This window comes from Denticeps clupeoides, chromosome 12, assembly GCF_900700375.1.
Source record: "Denticeps clupeoides chromosome 12, fDenClu1.1, whole genome shotgun sequence".
Taxonomy (NCBI): Eukaryota; Metazoa; Chordata; class Actinopteri; order Clupeiformes; family Denticipitidae; genus Denticeps; species Denticeps clupeoides.
Genome location: NC_041718.1, coordinates 3,594,181 through 3,621,072, shown reverse-complemented (window position 1 = coordinate 3,621,072; position 26,892 = coordinate 3,594,181). Strand labels below are relative to the sequence as shown.

General features: G+C 46.3%; 1 protein-coding gene and 1 pseudogene across 1 annotated transcript; both read right to left on the bottom strand.

The window, feature by feature from the left end:
- Nucleotides 1–394: 394 nt before the first annotated feature.
- Nucleotides 395–4,625, bottom strand: LOC114800292 (transmembrane protein 88-like). The gene is made up of 4 exons (XM_028997462.1): nt 4,465–4,625; nt 4,132–4,203; nt 3,236–3,566; nt 395–2,545 (listed from the first exon to the last, which is right to left on the bottom strand). Exons 3-4 carry the CDS (start codon nt 3,527–3,529, stop codon nt 2,318–2,320), a joined length of 522 nt encoding a protein of 173 aa, XP_028853295.1. The 5' UTR covers nt 3,530–3,566; nt 4,132–4,203; nt 4,465–4,625; the 3' UTR covers nt 395–2,317.
- Nucleotides 4,626–20,214: 15,589 nt separating this feature from the next.
- Nucleotides 20,215–23,866, bottom strand: LOC114800953 (neuroblastoma suppressor of tumorigenicity 1-like; annotated as a pseudogene).
- Between the last annotated feature and the right edge of the window lie 3,026 nt (nt 23,867–26,892).

The following is a 26,892-nucleotide window of genomic DNA, read 5'->3' as shown; positions in this document are numbered from 1 at the left end:
GAAATCCATTAGCCTACCCCATTACGGGACAAAAAAAAAACCTGACAAGATATTTATGTATCATTCTTATTTGAGCTCTGTTCATAATTGGAAAGCGTGTAAGCTTGCCTGATATCTTTAATGGATTTACTGAGAGGCAAGAAATCTGCAATTTCACTAACAGCTGAGAGGCAGTAAATAGGTTCTGCAGGGAAGAAACATGAACCTTTCCTGGGGCGGAAGGGGGTGTTGTGATCAAGTGCCCACTTTCTTTGCCAACAAAATTGCATTGTGATGACTATTTTATAGTTTTTCGTGATAAGACATTTTGAATTGCATTTAACCTCAATCATCTTGATTAATTATAAGTGGTTCTTTAAATTGGCCCTCAATAGTAGTATAAGCAACAACAGAGTCTGCGTTCATTGTGTGGTTTATTCTCTAATAGTGACATTTTAATAAATAAGACGTAGAAATGCTACGATGGTCTCAGAAATAACAGCTGTAAAGTTAATCATTCATTCTAAACATGTCATTCGTGTGTGTGTGTGTGTGTGTGTGTGTGTGTGTGTGTGGGTGTGTGTGACTGAAGGATCCTACCCAGGGATAAAAGCAATTTGGCGTAAGAAACAAATTAATCATTTACAGACATTTTCAACTACCAAATTACAGCTAATCTCCCCCTCGCAGGCCAATGAATGTCTACTAAAACAGTGACATTTAGAACAAGAAAAAGGTCACATAAGATTGCACTCTTCCGTTAAATGCTTTTCATTCCTGCTGTTTCTACTGTTCATTTTCTACAAACGTTTTTTGTACCGAAGCACTTTACATCGACTGAAAGTCTAGTCGCTGTTGTTATTATTATACTTCTTTAACTGCTCATCAGGAGGGGACTCTACTGGCTCTCTGATAACGGAACATATTTCCTGACATCTTCTTCACACTTATTATCGTTTTCAAATAATATAAAGAAAAAAGCACCACAGACAGCATTATAAACCACAGACAATTATACTGAGTAATGTGGCCTTCATCTCAAAAGCTAATGCTGCCATCCAGCTATTTCAAAGGCAAGCAAATGTGTCACGGTCACTTAAGATTTAAGTTCATCCACTGGGTATGAAGTGTTCAAAACCAAGTGGCCTTTATACTACTGTAAACCTGGCACAACAGTTGAGCAAAAATTACTTCCATGTTTTACAAAGTTCTATATATGGACATACATAAATAAATAAATATGCATTACTTATTCATTGAATGGGCTCTATTTTGACAATCTAAGGCACATTTTCCCACCTTTCCCACTGTTTACCATTGGTTTTGTGAATTTCTGGAGCCAGTGAAGGCAGGCAGAGGCAGTGTAAATAATCTTATATTATAAGTCAGGGCTACATTATTAAACTATATTTAAGCTGTACATTTTAGAAATGTGTGGGTGTGTGGTGCTTGTGTTGATTATACATCATGGAGAAAATTCTGCTAGCTTTGGCCAGGCTATGGACCCTGTTTTGTTCTTGTGTAATAGCATCATAATAGCAATTCGCCCTAAATCTTGCACCCCTACTTTTTAAAATGATGTATGTGCCATTCTGATCGGTTCATTATATCTTATGTCTGAAACCCTCCTCAAGATAATTAAGAAACTAAGTAAAGTAAAATAAAGAAACTTGGGACAACAGTTCCCTTTTTTTAATTACTGGGGATATGGACCCAATCATAAATGTTGTTTGAGCTTTCTGCTCGCTGCTATGCATCAGATTGTCAAAATAGGGCCCAAAAATATTAACACACTCCTTAGAAACACATTTGAATACACAATGTTTTAAGAATACACAATAATAAAAAAATATTTAATAACAATTTGCCCAGTGTCAATTACTTAACCAGGGGGAGAAAAACATAAATTGCTCAATTATTGCACCTTCCAAAAAGAAAAAATAACAAAAAAAGAATAATGTAAGGTACTGTTCACAACTCACAGCATCTGTACTGTATGCCACATCTTTCTGGAACTTTCTGGAATACCTATTCAGCATCCTGAAGTCTGGAATCAAACACTGACGCTGTTTTTGTTGATAAGTTGCATGCACCATCTGCAATTTGACTCGATTGAGCATCGGCATGCATCAGATATAATTAAGTAGGAGGAACTGTGTTCTCCCACCAATCACCCAGCGATGGGAAAACTGGCCGGTTGAGGTGAGGTGAGCTGGAAATACGCCTGGTTACCTTGACCAGTCTGTGGATGGCACTACGCTATAATTATGGAGTGTGTTAAAATACAATATTGAACCTCTGCCTGAGCTCTGTGACCTTTGACACGTCTGTCACGTCATCAGACCCAGGCACGCAAATCTTCTCTCCAGCATAACCCCCGGCCTTGGTACCAGGCGCCTGAGATTGGCTGGAAGAACCAGAGGAGTCGTAGGTGGCGGAGGAGGCCACAGAAGGTCGCTGCGGCCACCACCACAAGAGGTGACATCATCACAAAGCCCAGGATGATGAGGGCGGAACAACTGTTGTCGTCAAGGTAATGGCAGATTGTGGAAGGTGAGGCCAGAACCTGTTGTAGAGGAGAAACTGGATTAGTGGTTAGTGTGTGTGTGTGTGTGTGTGTGTGTGTGTGTGTGTATCAAGAGGAAGCGGTGTGTGACAGGCTCTCTCCTGGGCTTCTGCTTTATGTCAGATAGGAAAACCCCCTGAGCTGTCAATCACTTGTTATGGCCTAATGATTTAGACAAATAGGGAATAAAATAAACATATTCCACACGTTCGAACATCTAGAGCCTTTATAAAAAAGTCTGTTTCCCTCTGTGCTGTACAACCCCACACATGTCCACTACAGCATCACCGAAGTTGGTGAATGATCCATTTATCCCTGTTTGTGAGCTGTAGCATTTTAATTCTATTCTTTTAATGCCCTTTTCACATAAACAGAATTTTTTGATTTGCTAAATTAGAAAAAAACGAGAGTTAATTTTAATCAAGTCTCATATCCTTTTACAAAAAAATTTTATTTATAGCATGTATCATTTATTAAGCTGACGTTTTATTGTTTTATTTTTAAAAATTATCCTTTGCAGTGTGTCCAAGACAGCATACTTAAATGTTAATGTTCAATTGTTCAGAGTGCAATAAATGTGAGCGAATTGAGTTATTATTATCAAATTGTAGTGCATCAGGAGAAAAAGCATCAGCATCAGCACCATTCTGAATGTTTTAATGTTGCCTGTTTGATGGATGGATGCATCACCCGCGAGTGGCAGAGGAAGCCGGCGTAGAGCAGGAGCAGGGCAGGCAGGAGCACCAGGGCAAACACGGCCGCCAGCAGGAGCAGGCAGGTCGCGGCCAGGGCCACGTTCCACAGCAGCAGGCCGGCGCCCGACGCCAGGCAGCCACAGCGACTCCTCCGGCCCCCCCAGGCGCCGCCCTCGCAGTGGGCCACGGGAGGCGGCAGCATGCGGGCTCCCTCGGCGAGGACGAACTCGTCCTCCTGGTCCCTGTCATCCTCCACCCCGTCATCCAGCTCCGCGTCCACGCCGCACATGCTAAAGCAGCAGAGCCACACGGCCGGACTCTAAATCCTAAACCGGCACAGTGATCACAGGAGAAGGGGGAAGAGAGGATGAAAGGGGAGATAATGATGAGCTTCTGAAACCCTTCACTGACCGTCCATATTAAAAATCACCATTAAATGAAAAACATTTCCAAAATGTTCCATAAAGAAGCCTGCTTCATCCCTGGAGTGAGATCATCAGGAATTCAGGCACTGTCACGTTCCTAAGCAGACGGCCACCTTTCATCACCTCTAATGAACTCAACTATTTGAATTATTGCATCCATAAATCAAGGCTGGAGAACCACGTGGCTTCACGCACTTCACACCTTAAGTCGACCAGTGTAGAAATAAAAAAAAATAATAAAATCAATGAATTCCCCATCGATCCGCACTGCCCGGTACCGGATCCGGGGGTTCGGACCCCTGCGTATCTCCAGGAGGGCTCAGAATATTACACAGTCAGTGATTATTTATTCATCTCTTTTAATTCCATCCTCGTTCACTGTTTGTATTTATTATCGTGTATTATAATCAAATGAATTCTGGTTGATCTGGAATAACTTTCTTTAAATAATAAAAGTGCTACGTACCTCTGCGCGTGCTTGACCTTGTTTTAATCCAGAATAAAGTCCGGGCGCGTGCAGCACGATGGCGCGCACACACTGGGAGCCAGAGAGAGAGGGACAGGGGGAGAGAGGGAGGAGGAGAGAGGGGGAGAGAGAGAGAGAGAGAGGCAGAGAGAGGAAGAGAGAGGATCAGAGGGAAGGATAACTGTGTAAAAAAACAGACAACGTGCGACACGCGCGAGAGATTAACATCCATGAAGGATCTCAGCCTCCTGAGCAGAAGTGAATCGATGGGGGGATGACATCAGAAATGCATGTCATGGCATCACAGTCGTCGGCTGCGCCCACGAGACAAACCTGCAGTCATTTCCCTCTCATCAGCAACTGAGATCTGGCAGGAACGAGAGGAGAGGAAGAAAGGATGTGTAGCAAAAGAAGAGATGGAAAGAGAGGAATTTAGGAATAAGTGTGTGTGTGTGTGTGTGTGTGTCTGTATGATAGGTGTGTGTGTGTGTGTGTGTGTGTGTGTGAGAGAGAGAGAGAGAGAGAGAGAGAGAGAGAGAGAGAGACTATATTCCTTTATTCCAGTCTCAAAAACAAACAAAACTGCACAAGGTCAGTTTGTCAACGTGCAAAAACGATTAGAATCTAATCAAAGCCGGAAGGTCTCCAGTACGATGACATGGCAGCACATTATATTTACATTTGTGGCATTTTCCAGAGTGACTTACAACGTGCTTTCATGTTACCATCAATCAAGTAATCATTTCTGGTTCACTAGGACTCAAACCATGAAGTTTTTCTTCCATAAGTCAGACTAAATAATAGTTGCAAGTTAGTCTAAATATTCTCTAAAGAGGAAGGTCTTGAGCTGCCGTTTGAAGATTCTCATTGACAGTGCTGTTCTGACCTCGAGGGAAAGTTCATTCCACCACCTATATAATTGTCTAGATGAGGGTCTTCCTCGTACCTTCAGCAGTGGAGGGAGCAGGCGAGCAGTACTGGAGGTGCTGTGTGAGGTAAAATGAGGGCTGTGAGGTAGGATGGTGAAACCCCATGTTTGGCTTTGTAGGCCAGCATCAGTATTTTGAATCTGATGGCAGTAGGGCAGCTACTGGGAGCCAGTGGGGCGGTGTGATAGAATTCGGGAAGGTGTGGCTGCTTTCTGTATTAGTTGTAGAGGCCAGATGGCACTCGGAGGTAGACCAGCTAGAAGGGAGTTACAGTAATCCAGTCGTGAGATTACTAAAGACTGAACCAGTATCTGGGTGGCCTGTGTTGAAAGATAAATCCGTATCCATGTGATATTGTTGAGAAGGGATCTACATGAGTAAGGCAAGCCCATGTGGGTGTTAAGATGTGGGGGAGGTTAAATTGATTTTTTAAGTCAGAAAAACACAAAACTGACTAAATTATATCGGAGGAATATTAACTATACCATATTAATGTGGCACCCCTAAGCTCACCTGGACTAGCCGGGAGAAGCAGGCTGAGAGGACCTGGTCCTGATGTCCACATCGGTTCTTTAGCGTTGTGAAACTACTGTTAAATTGCATTTTGATTTATCTTTATTTTTCTTTATGTCCCGTCTCTATATTCCCGGCCATCATGCTGTTTTTGTTTCGTTATTAAAACCCGACTTTTCACCCTCAGGTTGTGTGCTGGTGCCTGTTCCTTCCCTTGTGACAAATGACTACTTACAATTTTCCTAAAAATATATATATATAATTTAAAACAGTCCAATTTCAAAATGACAAAACATTTTGAGTGCCACAGAAATAATTATTTGTTGCTTATTAACAATTCAAGATATTACTTTTGTCTTTTTTTCATTTTGTAACCTATATTCATTTAGGCTGTGTCCAGGTGTCCACAAAGTCCACCACAGATCATTGATAATCTAAATAAAGAACTGAAGTGTTCTGAAGTGTTTCTGAAATGTCTTCTGGATCAAACTGCCATCTCTGTCTTCTGCCAAATCTACTACCAATTATAAACATATATGTAATGATGCTGGGTTTTTGTGTTCCTGCCTGCTCTGCCTGTTTCTCACAAGTATCTTTCACATCAGTTTAATTAAAATGGGTGGTAGTTCAAACTTGCCTATGAACCAGAACAGCACAAAATCCCAGGTTCAAACCCCACTTACTACCATTGTGTGCCTGAGCAAGACACTTAACCCTGAGTGTCTCCAGGGGACTGTCCCTGTAATGGTCACGGTCAGTGCTCTGGATAAGGGCATCTGATAAATGCCTCAAATGTTCTCCTATGACTGAAATAAAATATCATTTTAGTCAAAAATGTTTAAATGTATAATAATTATGTTTCAGAAAGCTTCTCATTGCCATGTTATGCAGTGTGGTATGAGTGAACCTCTCAAGTATGCACTTATGTGCTCGCATTTATGCGAATGCACTTATGTGCTCAAAATAGCAAAAGTACAATATCAGGCAAGGCAATAGTCTTACTTAAAGAAGAAGAAATGCACTTATGGCCCACATCTGGCTTAAAGAGAGAAGCAAAGCCTTCACTACATCATACAGAATACAAAATGTGTCCTCTGCAATTAACCCATCACCCTTAGGGAAATGTGCCCAGGCAGCAAGGTGTGGGGACGGTGCCTTGCTATAGGGGAAAGTTCCAGCGGCCTAGTGGGTAAAGAGAGGCACTCATTAGCGAAGGTTTACAGGTTCAAAACTTTCATTGCTGCCCATTGCTCCCTCAGGGAATTGGTTAAATGTAGAGGTGCTGTGCTGTGGTGTGTCAAATGTGACAAATAATAACTTCACGTTCATGGCTGTTAAATGCAGAGTGTGCATAACAATGACAAACACTTTCATGGTTCAGGATTTGAAGCTTCTGCTTCCTTCAACTAAATGAAATCTTGATGTCAGAAGTGGGAATCCTGATCTGTAAAACAGTGCACCTTGTCAAAATATAAATGGCAATTTCTCAAGCAGCTTGGCTTCTCTCAAGGTCATAACTCCAGGCAGAAAATAAAGCAATGCAAATGCAGAACTGCACATCAGTAATATCAATAAAGACCTTCTTTACCACTTTGTAGCACATGCATTTCCTTGAGCCCACCCATAAATGTGTGTCACGTCCCTGTCTAGGGGTCAGGAGACGCGACAACAAACGAGGGGAATATGTGCAGTGGGAAGACACAGATACCAAACCCAAGTGAAATATTGTGCTTTTATTTACAGTGAGCAGTGAACAACAAACCAAACCAAAAGTTCTATATACAACAACTACACAATTCACAGGAGGACAACACACCATGAAAGGAGAGACAAAACAACTACACAACAAAGCCACAACTAACCAGACTAATCACTAACACACACAACAAAGGCTTATCCAACTCTAATAACTCTATCCAAAACTCCAATGGCAAAACTCTCCTCTCGCTTCCTCCTCCTCCGGCTCCACAACAATGAGCCCCGAATGGTGGCTGGAAGTAGTTCTCTGTCCTGTGCATTGATTGGCTGCCAGTGGACGAGGGAATTGGTGGGTGGAGCTATAAATCCAAATCTCCTCCCCCAGCAGACAGCCTAAAAGAGAACACGCACAAAACAGAGCACCCCAAGCCATTCTACGGCCTAAAGGACGTAACATGTGATCAATTTTCCTCATTCACTTAAAATATTCTCGGATTATTAAACTGTGGTCTGTAGCTTCACCCAGCCAGCTCCCAAGCAGGACTGCAACTTTGCACATGCTAACAACTCACAGTCATTCCTCATAACAATTCCTCAAACAAGGTTCTACCAAAACTCCAAAGCACAGCCCTGCCTGACCACTTCATGGACTTTTAAAGACACCCAAAAGTCACCATTAACCTTTAGCATTCTTTCAGTGTCACAGTATAAAACTCTAATCTCTACAATCAGTACAAAAACCCAACAGGATGCCAGAGCAAATGTCAAAATATACAATATGCGGCAGTGGTGGCCTAGCGGTTAAGGAAGCGGTCCCGTAATCAGAAGGTTGCCGGTTCAAATCCTGATCTGCCACTGAACAAAGCACCATCCCCACACACTGCTCCCCGGGTGCCTGTCATGGCTGCCCACTGCTCACTCAGGGTGATGGGTTAAATGCAAAGGACAAATTTCACTGTGTGCACCATGTGCTGTGCTTAGTGGTTTTGTGTTATCTGTTGTGTGTGTGTACATGTGTCTGTTTCCCTTTTAAGTACTTGAGTTGTTGGTTTGGTTTGTTGGTTGTTGTCTAGTGCTGGTCTTTGGTTTGTTGGTTGTTGTCTAGCGCTGGTCTTTGGTTTTGATGTCTTGGTTTTTGTCTAGCGCTGGTCTTTGGATTGGTTTGTTGGTTGTTGTCTAGTGCTGGTCTTTGTCACATGATTCCATCATGTGACCGGGAGTAACACGGACACGAGGTAACGTGACCCCTATAAATTAGGCTAGAGAAGAGCTGCCAACTGCTCAGTCATTGAAGGACGCACGTCATCTGACTCGGCCCTGAAATCCTCAACCCCAGTAAGACCGTACCTGTCCTCTATGTTCTCCTGAGTCCCAAACTCCTTCCTGTCGCCCTGTTCTGCCCTGTCTTGTGTCTTAAAACGCGAACGACATCAGTGTGGTGTTGCGGCTTACGCCGTCTGCGTTCACGGAGACCTCCCGACTCACTCTCCCGGCCGTCCTGGAATGGAATCAGCGAGTCATCTCCACCACAGCCTTAGTGGATTCCGGGGCGGCTGGAAATTTCATAGACCGCTCCTTCGTCCGACAACATCACATTCCCCTGGAACTCCTCACAAGTCCTCTCACAATCACCTCCGTGGATGGTCATCCGGTCTCCTCAGGAACCATCATTCACCGCACGGTCCCTCTTCAACTCCGGCTCGACTCGCATGTGGAGAAAATTCAGTTTTTAGTGACCAATATTATCACCTCACCAGTCCTCCTCCTTGGGTTCCCCTGGCTGTCCCTCCATGAACCCCACCTTTCCTGGTCATCGGGCGTGGTGTTGGAGTGGGGTGCGCACTGTCATCGCCATTGCCTTCTGCCACAGCCCTCCCCGTCTGCCTCCTCGAACCCAGAACCGAACCGTCCTGTATTAGACCATGTCCCCTCCTGCTATCATGACCTAGCCGCCGTCTTCAGCCCAACCAAAGCTGCCCAGCAGCCTCCCCATCGACCAGGCGACATGGCCATTGACCTGCTACCGGGAACCACTCCCCCGAAAGGACATCTCTACTCCCTCTCGAAAGCAGAGCAACTGGCCATGGCACCAGAATGGCACCATCCGCCCCTCGACTTCCCCGGCTGCGGCAGGGTTCTTCTTCGTGACCAAGAAGGATGGTGGTCTGCGACCATGTGTGGATTATCGTGGACTCAACAAAATCACTATCAAAAACCGAACGCCATTACCCCTCTCCAACACCGCCCTCGACGCCCTCACGGGAGCAAAGTACTTCACAAAGCTGGATCTCAGGTCGGCCTACAACCTGATTCGCATCCGAGAGGGCCACGAGTGGAAGACAGCCTTCGGTACGACGGGACGTACAGGCCTACGTTGATGCCTGCGACGTCTGTGCCCAGGCCAAGATTCCCAACACTCTGGCTGCTGGGCCCCTGCGTCCTCTTCCCAGTCCTCATCGCCCCTGGACCCACCTCGCCTTGGACTTCATCACCGGTCTCCCTGAGGCTAATGCTATGACCACCATCCTGACCATAGTGGATCACTTCTCCTCTGCCACAACCGCTGAACTCGTGCTTCAACACGTGGTCCGCCTTCATGGGTTCCCCCAGGACAAGCTGCCCAGCAGCCTCCCCATCGACCAGGCGACATGGCCATTGACCTGCTACCGGGAACCAATCCCCCGAAAGGACATCTCTACTCCCTCTCGAAAGCAGAGCAACTGGCCATGGCACCAGAATGGCACCATCCGCCCCTCGACTTCCACGGCCGCGGCAGGGTTCTTCTTCGTGACCAAGAAGGATGGTGGTCTGTGACCATGTGTGGATTATCGTGGACTCAACAAAATCACTATCAAAAACCGAACGCCATTACCCCTCTCCAACACCGCCCTCGACGCCCTCACGGGAGCAAAGTACTTCACAAAGCTGGATCTCAGGTCGGCCTACAACCTGATTCGCATCCGAGAGGGCCACGAGTGGAAGACAGCCTTCATCACCCCCACTGGTCACTTTGAATCTCAGGTCATCCCCTTTGGTCTGTGCAATGCACCCGCCGTCTTCCAGCAGTTCATCAACGATGCTCTCCAGGACATGCTGGGACGGTGGGTGTATGCCTACCTGGATGATGGTGGTGGTCATCTACTCGCCCAACCTGGAATCTCATATTCAACACGTGAGAGCAGTACTGAAGAGATTGCTCGCCCATCGACTGTATTGTAAGCTGGAGAAATGCGCCTTCCACCAGCACTCCACCACGTTCCTGGGCTTTACCATCTCGTCCCAGGGTGTGGCCATGGAGCCCAAGAAGTTGGAAGCAGTGGCATCGTGGCCCCTACCCACGACGCTGAAACAACTGCAACGGTTTCTTGGGTTTGCGAATTTCTATCGTGGGTTCATCCGTGGCTACAGTACAGTCGCAGCACCCCTCACTGCTCTCACCAAACCTTCATCACGTCCGTTCCACCTAACCCCTGAGGCCATTCAAGCTTTTAAATCCTTGTGTCGTCATTTTACCACTGCCCCCATTCTTCAACACCCAGATCCTTCCCTTCCGTTTGTTGTAGAAGTGGACGCGTCAGAGGTGGGTGCTGGCGCAGTCCTCTCTCAACACGGTCTGGACCGGAAATTGCACCCGTGTTGCTTCTTCTCGCGGAAGTTCACCCCTGCACAGCGACGATATGGGGTTGGGGACCGTGAGCTGCTGGCAGTCAGGTGGGCCCTCGAGGAGTGGCGGCACTGGCTACAAGGCAGTGACACCCCCTTTCTGGTCTGGACCGATCACCAAAATCTCATCAATCAAAGCCACCAAACAACTCAATCCCCACCAGGCGAGGTGGGTTTTATTTTTCGAGCAATTCTTTTCGAGCAAACTTTCAACTCGCCTACCGTCCCGGGTCCAAAAATCAAAAAGTCGATGCTCTTTCACGTCAACATGCCCCAGACTCACCATCCTCCGACCCCGAACCCATTCTTCCTCCTCATCGCATCCTGGACACTCTCCGGTGGTCCCTCGAGACGAAGGTCCGGGCTGCCCAGGTGTCCGACCCTGGCCCAGCTAACACCCCACCAGGGTGCCTGTACGTCCCAAATACCTGCCGGCCCGATGTACTGCATTGGGGCCATTCCTCCGTGCTCTCAGGCCATCCAGGACGCCAATGGACCCTCTCCTTCATTCGCCGGGCATTCTGGTGGCCTTCGGTACGACGGGACGTACAGGCCTACGTTGATGCCTGCGACGTCTGTGCCCAGGCCAAGATTCCCAACACTCCGGCTGCTGGGCCCCTGCGTCCTCTTCCCAGTCCTCATCGCCCCTGGACCCACCTTGCCTTGGACTTCATCACTGGTCTCCCTGAGGCTAATGGTATGACCACCATCCTGACCATAGTGAATCACTTCTCCTCTGCCACAACCGCTGACCTCGTGCTTCAACACGTGGTCCGCCTTCATGGGTTCCCCCAGGACATCGTCTCTGATCGGGGACCCCAATTCGCCTCAGCTGTGTGGAAGACGTTCTGTCGCCTCATTGGATCAACCTGCAGCCTCTCCTCTGGCTACCATCCCCAGACCAATGGTCAGGTGGGGAGGGCCAACCAACAGCTGGGACGATACCTGCGGTGCTTTGCGTCGGAACACCAATGCACCTGGCCCGGGTTTCTCCTTTGGGCGGAGCTGGCACACAACCTGCAAGTCTCCTCCGCCACCGGCCATAGCCCCTTTGAGATCTGCCATGGATATCAGCCCCCCATCTTCACTCACCAGGTGCCCGCAGGTGGGGTCCCCTCGGCCCGTCAGATGATCCGCAGTTGCCGAAAGGCCTGGAAATCTGCGCGGTCAGCCCTCCTTGCCGCCTCATGAAGGATGACCACCCAGCACGACCGCCGGCGACTGCGCTTCCGAGTGGGACAGAGAGTGTGGTGTAACGAATTAGCTCAAGAGGAAATATCTAAAATTAATTATAACTGGTTATAATTAATAATAAACATTTAGACTAGATTTGGGGATAAACTGTAGCAGAATTAATGTTACAATTACTTGATCTGTCCGTCCACGGAGCAGATAATATAATTATTTATCAATTCTGGGAACGATTATCCCCCCTCTTGCCAGGAAAGGTAGCTTTCCCACTCTGCGTGCTAGCAGTAATTTAGCATGTAGCTTAAAAGGTCAACGTTCAGTGACTCAGCTGTGAGCAGCACACAGAAACAAACGATTGTGAATTTAAAGAATTTAATAAACACGGCTATAGCTAACATACAACAATTAGACAAACATATACATACAGGGTAAAGGAAAGTGATGAAAAGAGAGTGGCAGTATTACACATCAATTAACCACAGCCTAATGAGAATCGTCAGAGAATTCTTAAGTTCACCTTAAAAAGGGGTTTAAACGTGCATCTAAATAGTTACTTGCATTGGTCCTTGTTTCATGCAAGGGAGTCCTGATGCGGTAGGGTCACGATCCTCGATCCTTAGGTCTGGCACTGGAAGTTCTCCTTGAAGGTAAATTTTGCCAAAGAGTAACAAAGTGTTGAAAAAGTGTCTCGGGAGGAAGAAGAGAAGTTCTGAGCCTGCGTGCCTGTGTGACGCTCTTTTTGATGCTTTCTGGCACGCCCATCATGTGGCCTGAATAGCCAATCACAAGTGTGACATTTTGGCGGGAGAAGTTCCCTTTGTCTGGGTTTACGACTGACCGGAATTTTTATGGCTGGCCCAGAGAGAAACTGTAGTTCGTTGCAGTTACAATTTCTACCTTATAGAAATTGTATGATGTATTTTGTGATCACATGGTATGCATCACTGTTCCAGTAGTAAAGAGAAGTTCCTTCTGACACCAAGAAAGGGACCTTTAGGAAGTAGGAAAGTGGAAATACACTTATACACTTAATTATAGGTAATTAGAGTTTACCTAATGCACACTAGGAAGTTGTAACTAGTATAATTCATACAAGGGAACGTACACACAACGCGTGCATATACGGGATCCACTTATAATCACATATTCCTAGCACAAGATACAGACAATGCGTTTAAGTGTGTGCGTGATTGTGTATTGCAAAGGTAGGGCCAGGCAGGAGGTCTTTATGGAATTCTTTGAAGCTTGGAACCACCATGAGCAGTTTGCAGACCCAGTCTGTTTAGCATCTTGTTTGTGACAGTGGGGGAAGACGGGACGATCAGGCTGAGGGTCCAGGTTTGTAATTTGTATGTAAATGTCAAAGGTTAAAAGGTTCTTTGAAGATCAACCATCTGTGATCCTACGCAGACGCTACATTTGTGACAGTGGGGGAAGACGGGACGATCAGGTTGAGGGTCCAGGTTTGTAATTGGTATGTAAATGTAAAAGGTTAAAAGGTTCTTTGAAGATCAACCATCTGTGATCCTATGCAGACGCTACAGTGGCTATCCACCCAAGACCTGCGTCTCAGGACTGAGTCACACAAACTGTCCCCTCGATACATCGGGCCGTTCCGGATCCTCAACCGGATCAACCCCCTCACCTACTGTCTCCAACTCCCTCCTGCCATTCGCCGGTTTTTCATGTCTGCAAACTAAAACCCTTTGTCACATCCTCGCTTCATACTCCAGCTCCGGATCCGCCACCGCCATACATCGTCGACGGGGGACCCGCATACACGGTGGAGCGCATTATTGCCTCTCGACGCAGAGGTCGGGGGGTCCAGTACCTGGTGCATTGGACCAGCTATGGACCAGAAGAACGGTCTTGGATCCTGAGTCGTTTCATCCTGGACCCTTCTCTGGTGACTGAGTACCGGCAGCGTACCGCCACCGCTCTGGGGCCGTCGGGGGTCGGCCCTGGAGGGGGGGGGTACTGTCACATGATTCCATCATGTGACCGGGAGTAACACGGAAACGAGGTAACGTGACCCCTATAAATTAGGCTAGAGAGCATCTGCCAACTGCTCAGTCATTGAAGGATGCACGTCATCTGACTCGGCCCCGAAATCCTCAACCCCAGTAAGACCGTACCTGTCCTCTATGTTCTCCTGATTCCCGAACTCCTTCCTGTCGCCCTGTTCTGCCCTGTCTTGTGTCATAAAAACGCGAATGACAACATCAGTGTGGTGTTGCGGCTCACGGCGTCCGCGTTTGCAGATTAATGTGGAGGAACTTACCTGCCTCCCTGCGTCCCGCCGCACTGAGGTTTCTCGTCTCCTCCTACACGTCTCTCTTGTTCTGATCCCGGTTTGTGTGACAGTCTTTGGTTTGGTTTGTTGTTGTCTAGTGCTGGTCTTTGGTTTGGTTTGTTGTTGTCTAGTGCTGGTCTTTGGTTTGGTTTGTTGGTTGATGTCTAGCGCTGGTCTTTTATTTGCTTTATTTGTTGGTCAAATTAATTTGCCTGCACTGTAAATGAACGCGCTATTATTGGACTTGGCTGTGTCTATTCCCTTGGCTGTTCATATTCTATACCCCTAGATGGGGACGTATGTCAGATTGAAAAGGGTATTTGACTCCACCCACCACCACAAAAAGAGCAAAAAGGAAGAACAAAATCTTAATTCTTCAGCTTGCTGACACAGTGCTAATTTGCCCCAGAGCTCAGTAGAAATGACAGGACCTCATGCATTTTTTAGACGAGCAAGCAAAGATGAGCGAATGAGCAGCAGGACAGGGCTGAGGAGAAAAGGTGATAACGGGAGAGACAGTTGCTGGCAGTGCGTTTATTTACTTCACGCATTTTCTTCTTTAGCTCCTTTTCTTTAACTGTGCTCATTTCGCTCATATCCTTCCAAGTTGTCAACAGAGGGAGTAAATAAGTCTGTTCCTTTTTCTCGCAGATTCTTCATACTGTGGTCCTGCAGTATGTGTGGCTTGAAATAAATTGTGCAGCATTTACATGTACATTTATGGCATTTATCAGACGCCCTTATCCAGAGCGACTTACAATCAGTATTTACAGGGACAGTCTCCCTGGAGCAACTTAGGGTTAAGTGTCTTGCTCAGGGACACAATGGTAGTAAGTGGGATTTGAACCCGGGTCTTCTGGTTCATAGGCGAGTGTGTTACCCACTAGGCTACTACCACCGCATTTAATGAATGTGGTATAAATAGCCCCATTCCCGCTGACTGTATTGTTTGTAAAAAGAGGTGTGGGGGGGGTTATCGATTGATTGATTACCCTGAACTCACAATCCATTCTCACACCTGGCCTGTCCGCAGGGCAAAACCCAGTACAGGCGGAGGGTAGATAAAGTAAGAGAAAATGGGCAGAGCCAGCAAGGCTGCCAAGGAAAAAGAAAGAGCGAGAAAGCCGGGAATGACAGGTAATTAGAGGCCATTTCAAGGGGAATCGGATTCTGATTCTAGGAGGTGAATGGTCAGTAAATGAAGAGCAGGTCTTGGATTTCAGTGTTTGAGATGAAGAGTGATAGGAACGAAGAAGACACTCAGGGGGGCTGAGGAAAGGGAGGATTGTTTTGCAGCTCTCATCCAGGTGAGTTTCAGGCGAACGGAATCTGAAGGTTAAAATAAAATGCTGTTATACTGACACCAGCTGGTCACATTTAGTAACGCTTATTTACCACATGTTTCATGAATTTATGGTAAAATCACACAAATGCATTTTTGTCAGTCCAACTTATTCATAGTGAACTAATCAGACACATTGTGCTTTCTGGACAAATCAATGATTCTTTGTTTCTGAGCATCCATGCCTGGCCGATGTAACACTGATGGCATGTTGAGTTCAGCTCCAAGGCTTTGAAAAACCTGCTTTATTTACAACTATTTTAATGCATGCCCAGTTGCCAAGGCAACAGTGCCACAGCCACAGAGGTCCTTGCTTGGCAATGACAGGGTGACTTTCTCCGTGTCCATCTGGAAAGCTCACATGTACTTTGCCGTGCACTCAATGTAGCATTCCATTGAAGCATTGTACTTCCAACCCAGTAAACTTCAGAAACATGCATTCTGATGATCTTTCACTGCCCCATCGGGAGTCTGCGTAACTCTTTATAAAGTTGAGCATTTGCTTCTTACAGCCTGGCTCTGAGACCAGGTCGGGTCTCTCGCTCTCGCTCTTGTTTAACCACATGCATGCAATTGATAAAAACCTGTGAACTAGTTCCCTTCATTATGCAAGATGTCGGAAGTGGGGCGGCTTGCTGTGAGGTCACTGGAGCTGAGGGACAATATGATGGAAGAAAATCCCCACTTACTACCTTTGGTGTCCCTGGGCAAGACACTTAGCCCTGAGTGTCTCCAGGAGGACTGTCCCTGTAACTACTGACTGTAAGTCGCTCTGAAATAGAGCATCTGGTAAATGTAACTATTGGGCTCTAAAGGTTGGGCTCTTCAGTGTTATGGTCAAGTTGTATCTTTGAGACCCCGGGTTGATGATGTTTCTTCAGAAAGGGAACATTTTGTGTCAACTTGACCTTGGAAGTGATTGTGTAAACCTTTTTGTTTAAACGTGAGGGTGGGTGGGGTCGTGACTCATCTTGTCTGTTTCATTTCCTGTCCCTTCTGGCTTGTAGGCACATGCTGTGCCTGACAATATTTGTAATGGTTTATTTATTGTTTTATATATTTCATAGCCGGTGCTGGGTCTCATCACCGACAGCGATGAGCCGGTGTACAGGGAGGTAGTCAGCACCCTGACACAGTGGTACCAGGACAACAACCTCACCCTCAACCAAGAAACTGGTAGTGGACTTCAGGAAGAGAAGAGGAGAACACACCCCCATCATCATCATCATCATCATCTTCAATGCTGCGGTGGAGAAAGTGAGGAGTCAGGAGCTCCCTAGGAGTCACATCACAGAGGACCTCACATCCTCGCCGGATGCATATTGGTCTAGAATGGAAACAGCACCGCCTTACACCACAAAGCTCTGCCGAGAGCTAGTGCAGAGCATCCCTACCTACAGAACATCTACACCAAGCGGGGCCTGAGACTCGGACCACCTCACACCAGCACCACACTGTCACATAACCACAAAGCTCATAACCTCAACTTACCCTATTTGCACAATAAAATAATGTATATATACTTCTGAATATAGGTTTATTGTTAATTGTTTCTACACTGCACATAGAACCTATTTATTTCAAGAAACGTTTATTGTCTTCGGCACACCGTGGCCACATGAGAATGCACTGTACCTATGTATTGGAGTCATGTGACGTGACCTTAAAAGTGATTTATTTATTATTTGGGGTCTTGGTCCTGTATTAATGATGTAGAAATGAGGGGGATTCTGAAAAGGCACTTTCTTTAAGCCCCAGAGCGCAATGCACCTAAACATAAATGCAAAATATTCGATGATTATTGATCATGCTTCTATATACCACATCCTTGGGTTTGGGTTTTATTCATTGTAATGACAGTACAATACTCAATTCACAATGTCATTTAATGTCCTGCCCACAAAAATCTCTGACTGGCAACATTCACAGGCATAACAGTCCCCTGAAGCCCTGCTGTCACTCACACATACGCAGTGTGAAGCCGCAAGGAGGAGAGAGGAGACTTTCAGAACGGAAGGTAAATCAGCCACATTCTAACACTACAGTTCTGCTACGTCATTCCATAATGAAAATCCTGCCCGGTTAGCCAGCCACATGCATACATTTTACATCAGATGCCCTTATCCACACCAGTAGTAACAGGGACAGTCCCCCTGGAGACTTGCTCGTTTTCTTATCATAAAGCAGCCATCCCACAGAATTAATCTTAATCAAAGGTGAGCCAGAAGACCACAGCACCGTCACAGGTTCAAACCCCACTTACTACCACTGTATCCCTCAGCAAGACTGAGTGTCTCCAGAGGACTATCCCTGTAAGTACTGATTGTAAGTCACATCTGATCATCTGATAAATGGATTTAATGTAAAAAATGTAATGAAAATTTAAAGCTTAAAGATGATTGTTTCCACAGTAGGGTCTCTCATTATCCATCTTGTTGTCACCTCTCTCCATTAGACTGCTTGTGGTCCACTCTTATTCCTGCAGATATTTCTCTCTCAATTGTGAATGTCATATTCTAGCAGTTTTTGGAGCTGTGTATGAGATTCATGCACATATAACACTGACTTATGACCATAAGGATTGCATAAAAGACTATACAAATAAAAACATTTGAATTTGGACTGGAGCTCTTCCATTGGCCTGTTGCTGATGCTGGACAGGGTTCCGCTGAGCTGCTCCTGCCGCGCATTCCTTCCACATAAGATAATAGAAATGTTCAAGGTGTCAGTCTTTCTGATTAAGGTTAATATACAGTGGGTACAGAAAGTATTCAGACCCCCTTACATTTTCACTCTCTTTTTATATTGCAGCATTTGCTAAAAGTTCATTTTTTTCCTCATTAATGTACACACAGCATCCCATATTGACATAAAAAACACTGAATTGTTGACATTTTTGCAGATTTATTAAAAAAAAGAAAAACTGAAATATCACATGGTCCTAAGTATTGAGACCCTTTGCTGTGACACTCATATATTTAACTCAGTTGCTGTCAATTTCTTCTGATCGTCCTTGAGATGGTTCTACACCTTCATTTTGAGTCCAGCTGTGTTTGATTATACTGATTGGACTCGATTAGTAAAGCCACACCCTGTCTATATAAGACCTTACAGCTCACAATGCATGTCAGAGCAAATGGGAACCATGAGGTGAAAAGAACTGTCTGAAGAGCTCAGCAACAGAATTGACCAGAAGCCTTCCTAGACCTGGCAGTTCTGCCAAACTGAGCTATCGAGGAAGAAGTGCCCAAAGATCCTTGGGGCTGAGCTCCAGCGATGCAGTCAGGAGATGGGAGAAAGTTGTAGAAATTCAACCATCACTGCTTTATAGCAGAGTGGCCTGTGGGAGTGTTTTGCAGATGCAGGGACAGGATGACTGGTTGAAATCGAGGGAAAGGTGAATGTGGTCAAGTACAGGGATATCCTGGACAAAAACCTTCTCCAGAGTGCTCAGGACCTCAGACTGGGCCAAAGGTTTACATTCCAACATGACAATGACCCTAAAAACAGTTAGAATCTTCATTATTTTAACTGTGTGTTTAAGGTGACTGATTTTAAACCCAATTGAGCATCTCTGGAGAGACCTATAATAGGTTGTCCACCAACGTTTACCATCCAACCTGCCAGAACTAGAGAGGATCGCCCAAATCCAGGTGTGAAAAGGCTGTATTACATCAAAAGGGCACATCTACTAAATACTGAGCAAAGGGTCTGAATACTTAATACCGTGTGATATTTCAGTGGTTTTTTTTGGGGTTTTTTTGTTAATAAATTTGCAAAAATGTCAATTCTGTGTTTTTCTGTCAATATGGGGTGCTGTGTGTACATTAATGAGGAAAAAGAACTTCAATTATTTTAGCAAATTGCTGCAATACAACAAAGGGGATTTAAGGGGCTCTGAAAATGTTCTGTACCCACTGTATACAGTATGAATGTGTAGTCAATTTGTATCTCATTTTAGATATAATTGAATACCACATGGACCATATCAGTAGTCCAGCAAATATATTTCTGTTGAACAGTAAACATAACCCAATTCACTAAGATCTGCAAATTTACTCAGATTCATGGAAAAGAGAAAGTTTAATAATTGCAATGTGGATTAAAAAAAATCTTAGATGCAAATGAGAAACCAGAAACCGTGACTTGAACCCATAACTCCAGAGCAAAGCCTGGACGTCTGGCATTGGGCTGTTGAATATGCACCAGTGCACTCCTGCATAAATTCCCCACGGTGCTGCGTTTGCAGAATGTCTTGCAATGTCACAGCTCAGTTCGCTGGACGCTCACTCGGTACCATGGAGAGCCCACATAAACCAGCGAATTATAGTTCACATTTCAAATCCAATGACTTCTTTCTTAGCAGAGGGGAGATCAATCTAATCTGATCCTATTAATGAAACACTTGCACTGCATTGATTTACTACAATAAAATGAACTACGTTCACAGAATATTCCATTTGTAAAATGTTCAACTTTAATGAAGCTGGTATTTGATCCCATAGTTTAAAACAGAGTGTTTTAATGTGATTTATTGTGGCAGTAAACAATTGAGATTATAGGCTGTAGCCTTTTAAACCCCAAGACAAACACAGAAACTGTGCATGTATATTCATCATTGTGTGTGTGTGTGTGTGTTTACAGCTTTTTTAGCTATTACCACTGAACATTAATGTGTGGTGTTTGTTAATGTAAATCAAAGGGAGTGAAGACAGAAAGTAAAAGTACGTGTACTGCATTGTCCTTCAAAGTCTACGGTCAATATTTTAGCACACTAACTGTGTGTTCTTTATCTGTTCTGAAATGCATCTAAAAGATTTGCACTGGCAAAATAGTGCTGGTCGTAAAAAGTGCTTTAGTCTTGCTGAATAATAAAAAGAGGGATTACAGGCCCACTGTAACAGTTAACAGCACTGCAGTGACGGGGACGGAGCGGAACTGGGAACGACGTGAAAGGGGAGAAGGAGCTTATCCCCCCGCGGCGGGGTGTGTGTGAGGCTGAGCCAGTGGCTCCGTGTGTGTGTGGCCATGCTGCGGGAGTGCGTCAGCGTGTGTGTTTGCGTGGGCCTGGGGTTCTGCGCTGTTCGCATCTGCCAGGGATGGGTGGTCCGGGGGTGCTCTCCGACGGGTAGAACTGCATGAGCGCCCCCTCCTGGCTGCCCTCCTTGCTGCAGGACTGGCAGCTACAGTGGAGGATGCGCTCCACTAGTTTTTCCACCCGCGGGGTGTCGTCACTTCCTGGGCATTCCAGGGTCACCTGGGTGGATGCAGCACACAGAAATAGTGAGACGAAGCCATGCAAACGTACACACTGTCACACAAGCAGGTCACACTCAGCTGTACTTCCTCAGAAAGGAAGGCGCTCCACAAGGTCATCAGGTCTTCCAGCTTCTGCCATCAGGCAAAAGCAATGAAAACCAGGACAACCCAGCTTAAAAACAGCTTTTATCCAAAAGCAATCCAAACTCTACACCCAAAATAAACTTATCCATATTTGTGCTATATCTCCATAAAATGTGCAATAGACTGTAATTGTGTTTTTGTTTATATTTTATTTTATGTGTTTGTTATTCAAGTCTCTCATTTACTGTATTCACTGAGTTGACTGCACTTTATATATTTTTTGTCCTTAAAAAAAGTGACAATGACAATAAAGATTCATATTATCTTATCACTAGGAGGAGACACTCACATTTGAACCAGATGACCACAAGTCCCAGAAATACATTTACAGCATTTATCCTGAGTGACTTACAATCAGTAAGTCTCCAGGGGGGGGGGGGGGCACTGTCCCTGTAACCACTGATTGTAAAATGCTGTAAATGTGTATAATCTGTTTAAATCCTGAAGTCATTTGCCTGCAAACCCCATGCACTCAGAAATGCTGCAGTTACATCTTTGCAGTATCAAGATCAGATTATTCATAAGGCCTGACAGCAACTGAGTTCTGGCATCCATTTTCAAAATAACCAAAGGCCCACAAAAATTATTGTCTATATATGGACTGATGGAAGCACTGTGGTGCATTAGATATGTGCAATTACGCACATTTATAGGAAACCAACTTTTTGTCTACACCCCCCCCGTCCTTTATCAAACCAGGACACACATCACAATGATTTTGGATTAGTTCACAATGGACACATTTTTCAGCTTGCACAAAGTGTAACACGTACACACAGACATGCACACCAACAGGACACAGCTGACATTTGGACTGTGCTGCAGGCTCTGAGTCCCTCAGAGCAAGTCCTATTCCCCAATTCCACCTGGCATCTTTTCAAACCAAATACACCACACTGCTACAGCCTTTGTTGCCAGGAACAAAACACCAGGGGTAGAAAGCCTTGCTGATCCAAGGGGCGATGGGACAAAAAGGAGGTAAAGAGTGCACTTCCAATTTCATATTACATATTTATTTAGACAGGAGTCGGCCTGAAAGGGCTAGGCTGGAATAATAGCATGCACATTTTTAACATTTCTCCATTTCAAAACAGCCCAAACCGCAACGCTTAATGATTTTTTTTTTTATTTCCTGTGGCAAATAAAGGCTTTCCATCCAAAACACTCAATGTTGTAACTTCCCTTTGTAACCACTGAGCTTTAACAATTAAGCAGTTCCAGCTCAGGTTCGGAGATTTGTTTAAGTCAGGATTGTTGTAGTATTATTTTTCCTTTAAACTCTGGGTATATTTACATTATATATTATAGAAGTTTATAGGTTTAGTGAAAAGGATTACCCCACCCCCCTGTCCTTTGTTGCACATCTGGTCCTGGAGAATGAGATTTCAGCTTGATATATATATATATATATTCATGTTAGAGCTACTAGTGAAAGTAAAGCACAGCACACGGTGACACAACGAAATGTGTCCTCTGCTTTTAACCATCACCCTTGGCGAGCAGTGGGCAGTCATGACAGGCGCCCGGGGACCAGTGTGTGGGGATGGTGCTTTGCTCAGTGACCCTCCGGCGGTTCAGGATCCGTTTCCTTACCCGCTAGGCCACCACTGCCCCCTTACTATGCCCCATTATTATAGGGCCTTTCCTTGAACAAGACAAAAATCTGGTGGCCTACGGAACAGGCATGAATAGATTCACACACACACACACACACATTTGGAATTAGAAGTAGACAAAACACGGCCATAAACCGGCCGAGAGGTCACCGAGGTCTGAGCAGGATAAAGAGAGACAGCAGCAGCACAAATGGCTGCTCTGTTCAAAGACCACATCATATTTAACGTATTGAACCTAGAACACACAAGCTACTACAGTGAGGGGGTGGCGTTTATGCCATTATGTCACTAAAAGAATAGCCTAGTGTTGTTTTTTTTTTCAACAAAATTTATGACGAAATATATTCGTCAACTAACCGTCTAATGTGATTAACACTAGACGCGACATAAATGCTGGTCATGTGACGATAACTATAACAAATAGATCAAGTAATACGGTTCTACAATAAAAACGAGACTAAATATGGTTTACAAGGTAAAACTAGACTAAAATGTAAACGTCACAAGTAAAATGAGACTAGATATGGATGCCCACTGCTCACTCAGGGTGATGGGTTAAATGCAGAGGACACGTTTCGCTGTTGTCACCGTGTGCTGTGCTGTGTATCACTTTCACTTTAAATCACCTTTTTTTTCTTTCCTTTTTCTCCCATGACAGCTTGACTCGAAAGACTAGACTAAAACGGACATTAAAACAGGCCTAGAACACAGGTTTTGCCCCTTATCATCTTGACGAATTAAACCTTTTTTGTGTGTACGTTTTGTGCTGATGTGAAAAAGAAGGCTCACCACTTCCCACTGAGTCTGGGCCGGCATGCAGGAGTCGCAGTGGACCAGCGACTCGGTGGACTGTGGGAAGGTGTTGGGGACGCTGTAGCTGAAGCACTGGCCCAGGCACGCCTGCCGGGAAGCCAGGGGCGTCAGTGTGGGGGGGGCGGGCCGCATGTCACGCGACCCGCGGGCTCGGACTGACCTGTTCTGCAATGGAGCGGGGCCTGGCAGCCCGTGTGGCCCACGATCTGCGTGATGTTCTTGGCCTCGCACCAGGCGCTCTTGTCGGGGGAACAGCGCACAGGCGGTTGATGTGAGCGGGCGGGCGGCCACGCCCATCGCGAGCAGCGCGGCCAGCGCGCAGCCAATCAGAGCGCAGCGCCGCATGCCGCACCTGGGGAGCTCGTCATTAAACATCACAAATGTCACAATTTCCCGTCGTTTCCGTCACACGCAGCATCTCCGGTGCCCCGAATACAATAGCCACACTGTTCTCGGTTTTTACAGCAGAGGAAGGTCACGGTGGGACTTTCCGTACTGATATCGGCGGATCTCGAGATTATAATCAGCATAATGACCGATGCTAAATATCTTACTCGAACGCGCCATATAAAAGCGGTGGTTGTCGAAATGGACCGAAACTGTTCCTGTAAAGTCCCGATGTTCCACATTCCCCCCCCCTTCCAAGAATCTGCCGAGTGGAGAAGAACAATGCGGCTGGTTCAGGCCGAGCAGCAAACCAGAGAAGGGCGAGAGATGTCTGCGTGATACCCACCTGACTCCAATAAACCAGGACACACGCACACACACACACACGCACACACACACACACACACGCCGAGCCTTTCTGACCGAGCTCACACAGACGCAGTCACAAATAATAATAATAATAATAATAAAAATCCCATTCCCATTCCACCCCATCCCATCCCAGTCCGAACTCCCAGCAGCGCCCGCGGCTGTGCAGCGCGGTGCGTGAGAAGTGACGGGAAATGGGAACAATTACAAACAACGACAAATTCAGACCTGCTCCCTGGTCGGAACGTCCGGGGAACGAAGGCGGCTTTCCTGCCGATACGTCGCATAATTCAAACGTATGAGCAGGACTGTAAGTTGTTCTTGTAAAAACTTTCAGATTTCATTCGAATTTACTTATCCAAAAAACGATGCCCCGTCCAAGCACAGACGTTCTTCACGTCACCGCTGGAGTCGGTCTGAGTATATATATATATTTTTTTTAAAACGAACTCGATCACCTCTGGCGATCTCTCGTTATTCCGAAAAAAAAAACCAATCACCTTTTTAGGTGGCGCGCGCGCGCGATCGGAACGGCGGATCAATAATCAATAAAAAAAATAATGATAATAAAAAGGATTTAAAAAAAGCTGGCTCACTTTTTTTTCCCTAATGATTGTTCAGAAGCTCCTCTCCCTCTCCGCGGCGCCGACTCAGTAGATCAGGAGCGGGCGATCCTCCCTCATGTCTCCCGTCCTCAGCCCCACCTCGTCCCGGCCGAGCGGGCTTCACGCTGGGCGGCCGCTTTTATAAGAGGCGATGGGGGAGTCGCTCCAGACACATTGCCGTGCAACACGTGGCTCAATGAACATCGAGAGCGATGAATCGTTCTCACGATCGTCTGGAAGTTTCAATAAAAAAACTGGAAAACTCCAGAACTGGAACATGAAGCGACAGCCTTCCTTGTCCAGTGTGTGATTCTGAATCCTTTGGATTACCAGGGATCTGGGAACTTTGTCCTCTGTCCCTGCCATTTGCTGACATGATTGCTGCCAAGTGCCTGTCACAACTGATGTCAGTAGATGTCACTAACCATGTCGTACCCACAATGGAGTCAACCGAAGAGGGATCAGGATGCAGGGCGGGTCAAATGTCCAAGGTCAGAGGGTTGAACGTGAGGCCGTACGTTGCGTCAGGGACGCAGGGAAGGCGGGCGATGGGGACGTCCCTCCCAAACAGCCAGCAGGGCTCTTAGCTCTGTTTCGCCAGAGGTGCAAGGTGATCAGAACTGACAAGCTTATAAATTGTGAATTCCATTTCAGTACCCTGGTGAGTGTTGCTGAAATACCGCTGGCACACGAACAGCAGCGTCTCCCCGGGCCCTCCTCTTCCACTCTCGAATGTTCCCATCTCCGAGTTCCTCCATTTCAGCCATTCTACGCCTCTCCCTTTCGTTCCTGACGGGTCCGTTATGAGCGTTAGCGCCGATTCCAGTGGTAGTCACCGATCGATGAGCTTTCCAACATCTTACCATTCATTTCCAACATCTTCTTACCAATAATGAGATGGTGTTGAGAGAGAGAGAGAGAGAGAGTGCCATCCCTTGCTGGATCCCTTGCCAGGGCAGGTATGGACAGGCACTCTGACGTCTAGGAAAGCTCACGCTCCTTCTCCCTCGTCCTGTCTTTCCGCAGGTGTGCGGCTTGGATTCCGTCCACGAGAACCCCCCCCCCTCCAGCCCAACCTGCTTTCATTCGCTTCACTAGAAGACAAATACTTTTGATGGGCAGGACGGTGAAACAGCAGAGCAGAACCGCAAGGTGTTAACACGCATAGCCCAGGGCTCCTACGTATTCAGCTATCATGTCCAAAGCCAGGCGTCCCTTTTCAATCCGTCCAGGTAGCCGACTGCGGTTCAGTCCATCCAGAGAGACGCTTTTTAGCAGGTCGAGCGAGCCGGATTGCTGTGGTTTGGTAAAATGTGTGTATAGAACGTGTGTGTCTGTCCGTCCTGCACTCACCTGTTAGTAATAAGTGCTGAGCCCCAGTCCAGAACTGGCATTCCAGAACATTCCACACATTCTGGTGCACCAGGGGGCTGGACAAACACAAGGCTTATGATCTTTTTCCAACACACACACACACGCAACACAGATGATGAGCCTCAGCTCTGCTGTGTGAAAGTGGTCCACGGTTTTATTTACACGGTCAGCCGTGCAGCAGAGACACCTGGACCGGCGCATCTGACCCCCGACCCCCTGCCGGACAACAGGTCCGAACGCCGTCTGGAGCACATTAAGCAGAGCGACGCTCATTAGAACCTGCTGAAGTCCGATCGTCCGGTTCTGCAGCTCTCCTTCTAGCCAACATACCTCGGTCCTCCCCAGTCATCACTCTTTCCCGACCGACTGCTGCCTCACTCGCTCTTTACCCCCCCCCCTCGTCCGTTCCTTTCCTTTAGGGCTGCAGGTGCCGAACCTGGCTCCCATTCCAAACCAGCGGGAGCCGAACTCTCCCGCTCATTAACACACAAAAACGCTCTTTCAGCCCCCACCCTCACCAGCACACGCTACAGTGCAGCTGATCTGAGAAGCTCAGACACATGGC